Raw genomic sequence first — 15,914 nt, forward strand, 5'->3', positions numbered from 1 at the left:
CTTCATATACAACCAGAGAAGTGAAAAACTTTTCTCCATTTGTGTACAATGAATTAAAGAACATTCTACTGTCATGTGTAACTGATTATAAAAATAAAAATAAATTTAAAAAAAGAATAAAATTACTATATCCTTCAAAAAAAATCATGTACATCTATAATCATCCATGAAGTTGATGTTCCAGTGCCAAGTCACAAATTTCTGTTCCCTTTACCTTCTGAATAGCTTTCAAATTCTTTCCTCTTTTAACCCAGGCTCATCATCTCTTACCTGAACTTTGAGATCCCCTTTGCTCAGGTTCCTTCTCTTTAACCTTCATCAACCCCAGACACAACCATCTATCTCCCTCTGCTCCAGCTCACCCATGCTTTCCTGGCCCACAGTACTGGTCTTTAAGCTCATTTGATTGTGTACGCAAGTGTCCAAGCAAATACCTGCCATAGGTATATACATGTATTATGTACATTGTTAACAGTGCATACTCCAAAATAAGTTTTCAGATGAAATGATATTATGATGGATTCATAATTTGAATGGGATACATAATAATATTATGTACAATATGCTATTTAAAATACTTTTCACATTTTATTTAACTGACAGATCTTGCAATTTTACCCAAAAAAAAATCATTTTAGTAATATCAGTGAGCAGTGCTATTTATAATTATATATATAATTTATATATATTATATATATAATTTTTAATATAACCCCTTTATCCATGGCAAATATCTTCCAAGAACACCAGCGAATGCCTGAAATCAGGGATAGTACTATACAATATTCTCTTTCTCACTCTGCCCCCATATACATACATACATATATGTAAACAATAGCATATTATATATAGCATTTTGTACATGATTTTATTATGTATTCCATTCAAATTAGGAATCCATCAAAGGGGTTAATCCACCGATTAGGTTACAGCTCACGTAACCTGATCATTTCACCTCTGAGTGTTCCTGCATTGTCTCATATAACAAGCTTTCGAAGAACACTTTACTCAAACCATAATTCTAGCTTTCTTAGAAATTTCATAAATCTCCATGCTAATTTCAATGAGACAACAAAACCTGCACATTCATTTCACAGTGACCTCTAAACTGCAGTCAGCACACTACCTACAGGTAAGGTATCAAGTGGGTAGGCAGCACTGTCAGCTGCCCTGGGTGCCCGGGTAGCAGCCCTCCTGGTAGTATTCATACATGGTGTGACACATGACTCTCCACTATGCACATGGAGGAGAAGCACAAGCTATTTCACACTTAGGATAGTTCAGAGACAGATATAAGTTGAGTTGCTTGAGATTTTTTTTTTTTTTTTACTCTCCAGAGATTATCTCACACATTAATTAATCCAGACCTTTTGTGTTTTGATGCAATTTCTGTCTCCTTCCCCAGTCTCTTTGTTGATTTCTGTTTATAATTTAACAACCTTCCTTTTTGCTGTTCCTGGCTCACTATCCCTTTTTACTGACTTTCTTCTGTACCTTGAATGCCTCCCCTCATTGTCTCTCATCTGCCACTTCCTTGGTGAACTCCTATTCATCCCTAAATGCCTTTCAGACCTTGCCCCCAGTCACCTACACCATAGGGTGAGTTATGTGCCCCTTCTCTATAGATACTGATGCCTCTTGCCTATTTCTCTAGCTACATTTAACATCTTGTATTGTCATTGTCTTTGTGTGAATCTGTCTCCCTCCCTTGACGGAGAAGACCCAGAGGAAAAAAAAGAGTATATCTCATTTCAGTTTCTATGTCAGTGGTCTGGAGTTCTTTATATTCTAAAATGCCTAGTAAGTGATTTAATTTGTTAATGACTTGAGATGGTGGCTGTGTGCCTGCAGTAGGCAGAAATGTCATCTGTGTGGCTGTAATAATTTTAATATTATAATAATCCCTGCATGGCTCTGCTGGCAGAAGCATGATCTGTGTCAGTTCTCTTCCATTCCAGGGATAGGAAGTACTGAGCTCTGATAAGCATCTAGCATGAGGTTAGTGCTGGGGAAAATGCAGAAAAGGCAGAGCCTGCACTTTCAGAGATCTAGTTAGGGAGGAACGCCCACCATGTGCCCATCTATACATTGAGTACCATAGTCTTGAGAACCCTCTGTGTGCTGGACATTGGGGATGAACGAAACAGACACAATCCCTGTAGAGCTGACATCTCACTAGTTGAAGAAAAAAAAAAATATATATATATATATATAATAGGTCAGGTGGTGATGATGAACATAAGAAGAAAAATGAACCAGGAGAGAGAGAGAAGTTGGAGGGTGACTAGTGATGGGGTTGGGGTCAGGGGTGGGTTTCACCGAGGTGGGATCTTTGAGCAAGGGTGCCTTCATCCTGGTAAGGGAGTGAGCCATCTGGTTATCTGAGGGAAGAGTGTTTGAGGCAGAGTACTGTGAGTGCAAAGGTCCTGAGGCAGAGGTGCCCTTGGCTTGCTATGAGAAGCAAGGAGTCCAGCATGCTTCAGAGGGGCAGAGGTAAGAATGGAGTCCAGAAGAGTGGAAAGGAGCACAAGGCTGGCCTCGGCAGGGATCCCTGGAACTTGTCGTTCACTCAGTGGAATGGATCAGAGGATGGAAGTGATATGACTTACAACTCAGCAAGTTCCTCAAGGATCCACATGGGGTGTGGACTGCAGGAGTGCAGAGGACCCGCAGTCAGGAGGTTCCTGTAAAAAGGTCAGGTAGAGATGCTGAGGCCCGAACCAGGGCAGCATCAGTGAAGGAAATGACAGTTGTTAACAATTTTAAATATGCTTTGAAGTTGTGTTGGCTGGACTTAAGAATGGATGAGGTTCAGGACCTGGTCCGAGTTGGAAATACTGAAGTGTATGTAGGTAGTGTGCACCACGTGGATTCAACAAGGTGTGATGTCCCCTCTGTGCACATGCTCCTTCTGTAGGTCCCCTTGGTGTGTGTGACTTCCTCTTCCTACTCGGGCTCAAGGGTAAAGAGACAGCATGTGTATCTTTTCTGTACATTGACATGGCTCAAACCTTCATCTTGCTCTTGTTCCATAAATTAGTTTGTGAAAGCATCTTCATAAGTTGAATGGTATTTCATTTATCATTGCTCATACTTAATTAAAAGCATTTGCATAATTTATCACTAAATCCTAATAAATGCATATATAATACACAATAATGTGATTTGTATTCAATAGTTGCCTGGGTTTTATCACAGAATACTGTACTTGCTCACCAACTTTATTTTCAGTGCTTAAAAGAGTCTGGGCACTCAAATTTGTTTCTTATGTAGTATGAATACAAAACATAAATTTTCTCTTAATTAAGACAATGGATAAGGCACATTATATAAAGCAACCTATAATAACCATTTAGAGTTGGATTCAAACAGAGCAAATTTAAAGCCCTTTTCCCTATTCACTAAAAAAAAAAATATTGAAGTCCTATAAATTGACACATATTTTGCTGATTTGCATTGTTAAAGCAAATGCTTCAGCAGTTATTGCCATTTCATTCATGTAAATGTGAAAAGTACATTGAGTTGAGAGGAAATAGGGCCATTGAAGTTTAATGACTGCAGTGAGACAGAATGTCATAGTGTTTTCAGCTGTAACATCATAATCCAGTTCAAGTACAGCAAAACTAATTAAAATTTGTTTTGACAGTCATTTGTGCAATTTGTAATCTATCACAATAGCTTTTTGTTTTCTTTGAGTTCAGGTACTGAATGTGACACCTAATGATGGCTTTGCTAAAGTGCATTACGGCTTTATCCTGAAGGCACAGAACAAGATTGCTGAGAGTATTCCCTATTTAAAGGTAACTATCAGTCCTCTTCCTCTTTTCATCTTTTGATTCTTTTGAGTCATTCGGACACCCTTGATTATGCCTTGTAGATTGATTGGCATGCACTGCTAAGGCTTTTCATCCTCAGAATGTACACCCTCTGACCATGGCATTCACAGGCAGCATGGACCTCCACTGTAATTATAGGAGTACCAACCATGTGAGCAGAGATTGTTTAGAAAAGACTTTATGTTATGAAGAAACCCCTAAAACTGAAACTGATAGCATTGCTTTTTTTCCCCTCTTTAATGCAGATTGAAACCATAGGTGCTCCACCACTGAGCCACACTACCATACCTTTTAATTTTTTTTTTTTTTTTTTGAGACAGGGTCTTATCTCACTAAGTTATCTAGGCTGCACTTGAACTTGTGATCCTCCTGCCTCGGCCTCCCTAGTTGTTGGGATTACAGTAATGCACCACCCCATCCCACTATTACAGTTTTAAAATAGTGGCAAAAGTAAACACCAGTGATTGACACAATATATTAAAATATGGATGATGCAGTAACCGTGTCTTTCACAAGTTAATTATATATTAAGTCAACTCTGAATAGGGCTGTTGTTGCCTATAAAAAGTGAAGAAACAAGTGCAGTTTGAATAGGTCACACACCTCTCCAAAAGCCTATCTGATAGCTAAAAATATTAAAATAAAAATAACATTTTTTTTTCACCTGTGTAACTGGATCCTTGTGAATTCACCAGAATCACATTTGGTCTACTCAGGGACTATGCAATAGAACTTTCTATTTTTTATCTATGTTGTCTCCTATGGTGATCACGTGACCTTTGAACACCTAAAATATGGTAACTGTGATTGAGAAAATGGATTTTAAATTTTATTTAGTGTTAATTAATTTTGATTTCAATCGTTGCACATGGATAGTTGCTACCATATTTAACATATAGCTGATAGAATGACTAAAAACATTTTCTGTGCTAGCATTACCACTTCTGTGATCTCTTTCTTTCATGTGAGTCTAGTCAGATTCCCACTGATTGCAAATAGTTTGTGTGTTTTATTTGGTCAGGACAGTTCTATTAAAATAATTCTAATTGCTTGTCTTATTTGAGAATTTGAACATTGCATAGATTTCTAGTCTCTTTCGAAAAGGTGTATAACCCTGGGACACAGAATATTCTTACTTTTCGTTTGACCTAGGAGGAACTGATAGTATTCTCCCAGCTTCAAAGACAAAAAAGCAAAAACCAGGATAGTTAATTCATAAACAAGAATGTTTGTGTGCCAGTCAGTTTATCTTGTTGCTTGCTAAATTTCAGTATTATGCAAATAAAATTTCTTCTTAGTGAAAGATAATGGGTTTCTTGTGAAGAGGCCTCAAAGATGCACATTTTTAGGAAAAAAAAAAGTCCTTGACATTTAAATATTTTTGACACTTGTCCTTCTTTTGATTTTATAAATTCATTCTCGTGCTTTAATATTTTCTCTCTTCTGTCTCTCGTTTTTTAACATAAATTTCAATTTCAATCCTTGTGTGGGAGTTGGAAGAAATCTGCTAAATGTTTTAGAATAGGAATCATTTAATAAGAATTACTTTCTAAGATCCAAATTGGCTTTAATCTTTCCATTTGTTTCATTAAAATTTTCATTAAAAGTCATGATGCATTTATTCTTTCTTTAATAATTAATTTATTTTAATTAGGTATAGATGACAGCAGAATGCATTTTGATTCATTGTACACAATTGCAGCATAATTTTTCATTTCTCTGGCTGTAAACGATGTAGTGTTACACCATATGTGCAGTCATACATGTACCTAGGGTAATTATGTCCATTTCATTCCACCATCTTTCCTGCCCCCATGCACCCTTCCCAGCCTTCCCTCACCTTTGCCCAATCAAAGTTTCTCCATTTTTCCCATCCCACCCCCCAATTATGGATCAGCATCCACTATCAGATGGTTTTTTGGGATTGGCTTACTTCACTTGATTGAGATTCTCCAACTCCATCCATTTACCTTCAAATGCCATAATTTTATTCTTTTTAAGGCTGAGTAAAGTTCATTGTGTGTATACATACCACAATTTCTTTATCCATTCATCTATTGAAGGGTATCTAGATTTCTCCACAGTTCACCTATTGTGAATTGAACTGCTGTGAACATTGATGTGGCTGCATTACTGTAGTATGCTGATTTTAAGTCCTTTTGGTATAGACAGAGGAGTGGGATAGCTGGGTCAAAAGTTGGTTCCATTCCAAGTTTTCTAAGAAATCTCCATACTGCTTTCCAGATTGGTTGCACCAATCACCTCTTCTGTGATCCCTTTCTTTCACATGAGTCTAATCAGATTCCAAACAACAACCCACTGATTGCAAATAGTTTGTGTGTTTTATTTGGCCAGGACAGTTTTATTAAAATAATTCCAATTCCTTATCTTATTTGAGAATTTGAACATTCTGTATCATTGTACAGCTAGGGTAATAACAGGCACTGACACAAAAGAATGGTGTAACTGCCATTCTGACTGGCATGAGATGAAATTTTAAGAGTAGTTTTGATTTACATTTCTCTAATTACTAGAGATGTTGAACATTTTTTCATATATTTTTTGATCAAATGTATATCTTCTTCTGAGAAGTGTCTGTTTAGCTCTTAGCCCATTTATTGATTCATTTTTTTTGTTGTTGCTTTGTGTGTGTGTGTGTGTGTGTGTTAAGTTTTTTGAGTTCTTTATATATCCTGGAGATTAGTGCATTTATTTTGAGAGGAAATAAATATTACTTGAATTGGGCTGCCATCACTTCAGACATGAGAAATTAAACATTTTGATTCAGGAATAAAAAGATACTAGATGACATATGGTCAGATTTGGAAAGCAAAATGAATGTGAGAGATACCAAGCCACAGATATTATTTGGAATATTAAAATATGATTGTAGCCATACAGTGTTAAACAAAATAGCATATTGATTTTATGGACTATTCAGTACAAATTAATTATAGATTAATGCTAACTTTAGTTTTATGACCTCTTTATTTTTGCATTGTAAATATTAACCAGTAACCTCATTCCAAATGTTAATATTGAGATGCATTTTTGGTTCTTCAACTTTCCTGTATGATATACCATATTTCATAGGTAGGACATTTTATGTAAGTCAAGGAATTAAATCTGGTATTTAATTTTTTCCAGTACTAACACTGTTCTTTCTATAGGAAGGAATAGAATCTGGAGATCCAGGCACTGATGATGGGAGATTCTATTTCCACCTGGGAGATGCCATGCAGAGGGTTGGAAATAAAGAGGTAATGCGTTTGTGACTTCTTGTTCTCCTGAATAGAGGAGGGGGTGTAAGTAGGCATGATCATTTCTGGAATGTTGCAATTGATAATACCTTTCTGAAAACAGCAATTTAACCATTTAGCTATTTAAACTGTGTTTGAAACAACCTAACAATTCCAGGTTAATCCTCTAAAAGATTTTTGAGATTTGGCTTTTATAGTTTCTTTCAAACAATCAGCTAAATAATCACAAGATAGGTTTCTAAATTGTTTTGTGTGTGTGTATGTGTATGTGTGTGTGTGTGTGTGTGTGTGTGTCTATGTACATGAGATAGAAATCATGTTTGTATGTATTTGTGTCTTTTTGTATGTCTGTGTGTGTGTGTGTAGATAGATGGTGCCTTATAAAAGTGCCTTTAAAAATGTGAAATGAAGAGATGTTTCTGAAACTGTTTAAATTTTTAAAATATTTTAATAGCTTATCCAGATTCATTTTTGTTTTATTTGAAATTTCAAAAATAGTCTTTATTCTGCTGATCCCTGAGCACACTGATCCTAATGGTTAATTGTGTAGCTTCCCTTCTGAAATATTTAATACAGTTTAAGATGAACATTTGTAGCTAGGGTAATGACAGGCATTGACACAAAAGAATGGTGTAACTACAACAAGTTACATGTTTTCTTTGAGAATATTTCTTTTTTCTTAAGTATAGTTGTCAGCTTCTGTAAATGTGATATCATACCTTTAGTCATGACATCTAGTGCTATAAATTTCAAAGCCCTCTCACAGTTCATCACAAATGATGTGGCAAAGCCCACCTCTCCTGTACTGTTGAAGGAGTTCTAGGCTCAGCCATCTTTAGAGTCAGTGAATGAAAAGACAAAGTGAGTCACTGAATCTTTGTAACTGTTGCATTCCACATATGCATTAAAGTGTCATCTAAGGATAACACAGCATTAGATTTCTGAAATTAATGAAGTCATAGGACCATCTGGACAACTGGGGGCTCAGAGAAGGAAGGGGCTTTGTGATGGGGTAGTTGCCTCCTGAAGACATGAACAAATTTGTTGTAGTACTGGTTTGGATAATTGATGCTGTTTTCTGTGTACATTTTTATTAATCTCTACCTTTCTCTCTCTAACCTACTGATCAGTCAGCTAAAATAGAATGAGACAATTCAGTGGAGAGAAAGAAGGGAGAAGAAATTTCTGGTTACTTATCATTTTTGTATTTCTTCACTCTTTTAGATGTAAATGGTCATTTTTCCTTTGAATGACAGGGAGAAGAAAGATTTTGCTATAGTATCTAATACTGGATAAATGTTCATATCTGACTACTATAAATATAATTGTCACTAATTAATTTGTCTTTGAACATTTCAGGGTCTAGGGCAAAGATAGATAAAAGAAGTCTGATTTATCTCAGATCTTAGATGAAAACAGCCCTTACTTCAAGGACAAAGAACTCACTACTAACCACTTGTGAAGGGCTTGGTACTTGAACCCGTGGGACTATTCTAACAGCATATTAATTATCATCTTGAGTTTAAAAAGTTCAGAAGGACTCATGCTTACAGGAGGACAGAGACAAGCCTCTAGAACCTCTTTTGATATTTCTGATATCTCTGGGTGTCGAATCTCCATTTCTGATTTTGCATATCAAGAGGCAGCCACACTAAATGTTGTTATGCATGGAGCACTGCTCTGGCTGAGAGAGGGTGCACCATAAGAAACAAATCCATAGCTGAAAAATAGATTTTAGGAAAATCTTTGTAACAGTGGACAGGGGTTTGCAGCCATTTAGCATCAAGGATTCCTGGGATTTCCATGCCTTCTAAATCCACATTCTGGCTTCCTGTCTAGTCTCAGTTTCCAGGTCCAGATTCATATGTCTGACGCCTGCTTATTGTCATCTCACGGATGTCACACAGACAACTCACTAGTCTTCCTCTAAGCTGTTTTCCCCCTAGGTTCCATCTCTTATTCCATGATATTGCCAGCTTCCCAGGATCAAGATCTGAGTCAGATTTTCTGCTCCCTCCACTCACTCAGTCTAGTCAGGACAAGAACTGGGACTGCCTTTCTGAGCTCTTTGGCAGCCATCTCACTCCCCGTCCTGTTCATGGGTATTAATTCATGAGTGTCACCTGCTACTTCAATGACCGCTATAAGAACCTGACTGTTGTTTGTTTCTTTAGTCTCACTTTTTTTTCTAGGCTACTCTGTGCTCAAAAAACCTGTGTACAAATCAAGTCCCTTTTCACACACTGGCATTTATAATCCTCCATAGGCAGATTGCAGCCAGCTGTTCTCATCAAGAGTGTGTCTCCCAGTCCCTCAGTATAACACACCATAGACAGAGCAGGTCCAGCTAGGCCACTGGCAGGCCCATTGCACAGACACGACCCAGGTTTTTCTGAGTTTATATGGGTATGAGAAACAAAGCCACACATAGCAATAATTCCATAAAAGTAGAGATGACATTGATATAAACCCATTTAAGAAAATAACCCTGGTGGTTTTACTGTCTGTTTCATTTGTTTGTTTTCTTTTGTTGTACTAGGAATGGAACCAGGGGCTTCACACATGCTGAACAAATGCTTTATCACTGAGCTACATCCTCAGCCCCTACTGTCTATCTTAGTAATTGTGATCAGATGCCTATGATTCCTGATAAGATAATAAATAGTAAGGAGGAAATTTTTAGAGGTTTCTAAATTGAGTATTGATTTTCTAGCAATTTTTATTGTAAGGTAGTTTAGATATTTAAAAAACAGTCGAGGGGAATTCACTTGGATCCCCTATGTATCAATGAAGGCAATTTCTGAAAACTCCTGACATGTCATTTTCATGATTGGGTTTCTCCCAAATGTTAAGAGACAGAGGAGTGCAAAACAAAGGGTCCTGTTTGACACAGGCATACTTACTCTAAGTGTCAGAACAAACTTTCCGGACAAACATGCTCCTGTTGAGTGGAGGGACTTCCCCAGGCATTCAGCACAATGAGGACCGAAAACTCAAGGCACAGCAGCAGCTCCTGAACCAGAGCTCTACTGTTTGCTTTTTTGGTTTTCCTATAATGACTTATGACTAGTCCCTAAAATGTATGACCGATGACTCAAAATTGAATGGGTTGTCAGACTTTCCAAAATATCATTGACTCTACTTAATATTGCTGTTCACTTTAACACCAAAAAGCAAATGGCTTAGGAAATAAAATCCTAAATTCAAATTGGACAAAATCACACAAATTAACCTCAAAGGTAAATGGAATTTCTTCTTCTTCTTCTTTTTTTAATCCTACAATAATCAGCCATTTTAACTTTCTGATTTTTAAAGAAACTCTTCTACAACTTACGTGTACATCAAGGAAAATACATAACAATGATTAGTATGTGTCTTTAATTTGAGACATTAATGAAAAAGATAATTAAGTAAAAAACATTTCTTGATAGCTTTTTGTTGTTGTTGTTAATAATGCTAATATAGATGGAGAGTTAAACAAAGTGGCAGGAGCCGTGAATTCTAGTACAGATATTTAACCTTTATAAACCTCAATTTTAACATTTTTAAGATGGAATATTTGGACATATCAAGTGACATTACACATATAAAAGTAAACTGTAAAGTGCTGTTGAAAACATAAGGCAGCATTGCTATCACCTTTCACCTTTTTAGGAAGAAAAATTTGAAATATGAATATTTTATATGCTTTTAAATATTAATACTTTTATATCTAAAGATATAAAAGATCCATAGTTTTTTAAAGAAGATATTCAAGTTGATACTAAATGCTTTTTTTATTGATCAGAATATACACTCTTCAAAAGTGATCACTAGATCAGACTCGTAGAAATAGAGAGGATAATATTCAGTGTACCACTAGGAAAACCTTCCATGTCAAAGACATGGAGTGTGCGTGGGAGGAGGGGCAGCATGTAGGAGGGCCACTTGAGAGCATATGGCTGGCCTGGGGATCATTTAGAGGAGCCATATGGAGCAAGGCATTCCACAACCGTCCCTGAGCTAGTCTTCTAGGAGGTCAGTTGTATCATGTTACAACCACCCTAGAGCCACAAATGCTATCCCTTATGGCAGAAAAATATATTTATTAGGAACAAAAGTTCCCTTTTAAAAATTGAAAATGGGATATCATTATATTTTTTTGTCAACTCAGAACAACGTCTCCTTTCTGTGTACTTAATTTAGTGGGGAACTTATACTCTGTCACCCTGGGGTAGATGGAGTAGCTTCCTTAAATATGGACATGGAAAGAAAGTACACATAAAAAGAAATCATTATCCATTTTAGCACCCCAATTCAGTAAATGCAAATGTCTTTGAAGTAAACATTAAAGTTTTAGACTATTCCTTTTAAAGGAAACAGTAACAGAACTAATGAATGGAAACTAAAAATGTAACTATTGTCGCTCTGGTGTCTTAAGTTACTTATCTGTTCAATAAACAGTCCTGGAGCGTGCTAGACACTCAGGGGAGACAAAATGAATGGGGAAATGAAACATCCAGTATTCGCAGAGCTTACAGCTTGAGTGAAAATGAAATACATGTGTTCATTTATACTAAAAGGTCACAATCAGAAACTCAGTTCAATAGTAATGTTTTCACCAGATCTGAACAGAGTTGGGTACTTAACAGACAAGTTCTTTATTTAATTATCTCAAAGCACAGAGAGTCCTCAACTTAAGATGGGTAGACTCAAGATTTTTCAACTTTATAATGATGTCAAAGCCACATATATTCAGTAAAACTCTATTTCAAATTTGATCTTTTCCCAGCTTAGAGATGGGTAGTATAATACCTCTCACAATGACAGGCATGACAGCCAACTGCAGATCCCAGTCATCCATGAAACCTCAAAGAGGATCAGCCAACACTTTACAGTGAACTCTGTTACTAAACTACAATGTTCTATAGATTAGGTGGCTTAAATATATTTTCAACTTGCAATTGATTTAGTGCTGTATAAGTGTACTGTAAAACTAAGAGATGATTCAGTCCTTCATTTCATTCAGAGTAGTGTTGAGCACAGTCTTTCTGTTCTTTCAGGCATACAAGTGGTATGAGCTTGGGCACAAGAGAGGACATTTCGCATCCGTCTGGCAACGCTCGCTCTATAATGTGAATGGCTTGAGAGCCCAGCCATGGTGGACCCCAAGAGAGACAGGCTACACAGAATTAGTGAAGGTGAGTGTTGACTTAGGTATTGTCCTCACCTAATCTCTTGCCTATTTCCTGCTCAAAATCAGAATATTAATCATGGAAAGAAATGTCAGGCAGAAGATGCATTTTATTCCCAGTAATATTTTCAAAAAATAGTAGAAAAAGAATATTTTCATCCCATTAGCTAAAGGTATCAGCTATAGGATAAAGTAGGGAATTTATCTGGAACAGTAGTTCTCATACTTTTTAGTCTTGAGACTCCCACATGCTTTTAAAAATTATTCAGCAGACAAGGAATTTTTTGTTTATATAGGTTATATCTACCCATGTAATCTTTAGAAATTAAGACAAATAAAATATCATTTTATGTATGAATTCTTTAAAAATACCAATAACATCATTACATGTTATTATAAATAACATTTTTACAAAATAATTACATTTTAGACACAAAATATAGTGAGATTGTTAGAACTGTTGTATATTTTTACAAATCTTTTTAAAATATTTGGTTCATAGAAACTGGGAATATTCTCACATTTACTTCACATAAACACTAGAACACTGATGTTATATATCATGTGTTCTCTGGAAAGTTCCCCTGTGTATCTGTGCTCAAATGAGCATAAAAAGAGAAAAGAACATCTTCTTAGGTTTGGAAAGTAGTTTTGATCTTTCCAATCCCCCTCAAAGAGTCTAGAGAACCACCAGGTGTCCCTGGACCACGCTTTGAGAACCATACATCCTGAGGCTATGAAAAGAAAAAAGTTATAAATATTTTTAGAAAATGTTGTGGCAGATATGTAGGATAGGGAAACTAAGTAACTCTAACAACTTAATAACTATAAAAATGGAAAATTTTTATGTTGGTAGGCTAACTCTGAACTTTTGACTATTTGTGATTTGAGTAAGTATGGTCAGAGGTTTACTTTAGCTCATTATTCTTAGATGCATCAATGGAACTCATAGTCAATTTTACTCATTGTTTTAATAACACCATCTTCTATTCAAAATGTAGAAATGTCACGTACCCTAAGTGTTAGATGGGCTTCTGTATTCTGACCTAGAAATCTATCATTTTTACATGGTTTGTAGAAGATAATATTATAGAATATTTATACAGTGTTTGTGGAAGATAATGTTATTGATTTCAAACAATTCATTTTACATGTGAGGGAAACAGGAGGAAAGAACAGGAGTGGCAAACCATTGGGAATTCTAGAATCAGGGTGATAGAGATGTGGACATTCTTATACTCTTATTCCTACTTTTGGGTGTATGTTTAAAATTTCTCAAAATATTTTTGTGAAACAACATCTTACAAGACTTATAAGACTTTACTGATTAATTGGTCTACTTGGAGAAAAGAAGTTTCAATGAACTTACATTCAAGTAGTCTTATTTGACTGTGTTTATTCTATATTTCATTATAAAAACATACTTTATAATTATCTCAACCAATTGTAAAGTAGGTGGCCATCACTTAGACTTTGAATACTTTAAAGAGGTGAAAACCATAATATGATGACTAAATAAAAAGATTAATTTTAAGAGGTTTCATACCCAGAGTAGAAATTGCAGAGGAACAGCACTTTCTTGAAAATCTGCTACACTTAGTGCTCTCAGTGATTCTGTTCCTTTGTAAAAATCCATCTTCCCTCAAATCAGATCACACTGAACTCTCTTGATTGTCCTCCCCCGTTTCTTCTTGTGAGTTTGCTTCCCTGCTATAGATTTTAGGATGCTTCTAAATTCAAGTAACAGAAATGAAAATCAAACCTGACTCCAACAACTAAGAACTTTATTGATTCAAGTAAATAAAAGCCTAATGGTAGGGCAGACCTGGGGGTAGTATAATGGGGGGAGATTTTCTTGGCTCTACACTTCCTCCTGTGCTGGCTTACTGCAAGAAGGCTGCCAGCAGTTTGATAGCATTGTTGAACCACCATCACAGCCCTAACTGCCTGTCAGAAACATCCCAGGAGACCCTTTCCTATTGATAATTGCCATGTTATATGGCACTCACTGTTACAAAGGAGTCTGGGACACCAAGTAGTAGCTGGCAACAGGCTTCCAGGAACGTAGGAGCAGTATTTTCTTCAGTCTCATCCAATCTCGGTCAATTTATGGATTAGCTACTGGCAAGGGGCTCTGAGGGAATCCTTAATCCAGCCAACAGGTCATGCCCTGGGAGCCAGGAAAGGATCAGCTTCTTTTCAATTGAATGGCCTATCAGGGGGCAGAGGGACACTCCAACAAAGTCAGGGTTCTATTAAGAAGAAGGAAGAGGCATAATGGAAGGTGAAGAGGAAGCTGACAGTTCAGGATGTGTGCACTTGGACCCAAATATTGTTCTCTGCATTCTCCGCTCCCAACCCTCTTCATTCATTTTCTAAGACGTCTTCGCTGTGAGTCATCTGTTGTGAAATATTCTTTTACAACTATGCGACCCAAACACTTCTTCGTGTTCTATCTTCAGCTGTACAGGAACATTAGCATTGAATGTGAAATTAACTTACCATGTAAACTCCTGACTGCTCTTCTTTTCCAACTGTATAAGTAAATGGTCAGGGTCTTGAGTCCATTTGGGATGCTATGGAAAAATGCCATTCACTGAGTGGTTTATGAGCAACATAAATATATTCCTTGGGATTCTGGAGGCAGCAAAATCCAGGATTTAAAGTGCCAGTGAGGGCTTTCTTTCTGATACACATATGGTGCCTTCTCTCTCTGTTGAGTACTTGCTTCTGGTTCGTAGATGGTGTTGTCCCTCTGTGTATTCACATGGTGGAAGAGGTGAGGTCTTTCTCTGCATACTATTGAAATTAATTTAGTGGAAACTATCCAAAATATCTATCCAAATGATGAACAAATAAATAGACAAATATGGCATATTTACACAATTACAGTAAAAAGGAATGAAGCACTGATTCTTGGTGGAATGTGGATGGACCTTAAAAACATGATGCTAAGTGAAGGAAGCCAGTCACAAAAGACCACATATTTCATGAATGAACTGTCCTATGTAGGCAAATCCATAAAGAGAATTTTGCCAGGGTATGAAAGATTGGGATAAAGGAGAGTAACAATGGTTATGGGGCTACTTTTTGGGGTGACGAAAATGTTTTAAAATTAAGTAATGTTGTTGGTCATACGATTCTGAATATACTAAAAACCATTAAGTTGTAAAAGGTAAGTGAATTTTATGGTACATGAATTATATCTCAATAGATCTGTTAAAAATAGGCAACCACCCATTAAAATACTAATGACATTCTTCACAGAACTGGGGAAAAAAAAGTCCTAATATTTATTTGGAAAAATAAAAGACCCAGAATAGCTATAGCAATTCTAAGTCAGAACAAAGCAACTCTCAAAGAATCTCAATACCTGACTTCAAATTATACTACATAGCTATAGCAACAAAAACTGCATGGTACTGGCACAATAACAGATGCATAGACCACTGAAACAGAACAGAAAACACAAAAACAAATCCACAGAGAGCCATTGTAACAAATGGTACTGGGAAAACTGGTTATCCATATGTAGAAGAATGGGACTTGTCTCTCACCCTGCACAAAAGTCAACTCAAAATGAATCAAAGACCAAGGAATTAGACCAGAAACTATCCAACTCGTAGAACAAAACTCAGGGTTAAC

At 36.4% G+C, this 15,914-nt stretch overlaps 1 protein-coding gene across 6 annotated transcripts in view; it reads left to right on the forward strand.

Moving 5' to 3' along the window:
* The window catches only part of Asph (aspartate beta-hydroxylase), a 208,121-nt gene that overhangs the window by 150,272 nt on the left and 41,935 nt on the right, over positions 1–15,914 (forward strand). For all 6 annotated transcript variants that reach the window (XM_076836295.1, XM_076836296.1, XM_076836297.1 and 3 more), the window contains 3 exons: positions 3,702–3,800; positions 7,007–7,096; positions 12,139–12,276. In XM_076836295.1, coding sequence (XP_076692410.1) covers positions 3,702–3,800; positions 7,007–7,096; positions 12,139–12,276 — 327 coding nt within the window. The remainder of the gene's footprint in view (positions 1–3,701; positions 3,801–7,006; positions 7,097–12,138; positions 12,277–15,914) is intronic.

The sequence above is a fragment of the Callospermophilus lateralis genome, chromosome 16 (assembly GCF_048772815.1).
Source record: "Callospermophilus lateralis isolate mCalLat2 chromosome 16, mCalLat2.hap1, whole genome shotgun sequence".
NCBI lineage: Eukaryota > Metazoa > Chordata > Mammalia > Rodentia > Sciuridae > Callospermophilus > Callospermophilus lateralis.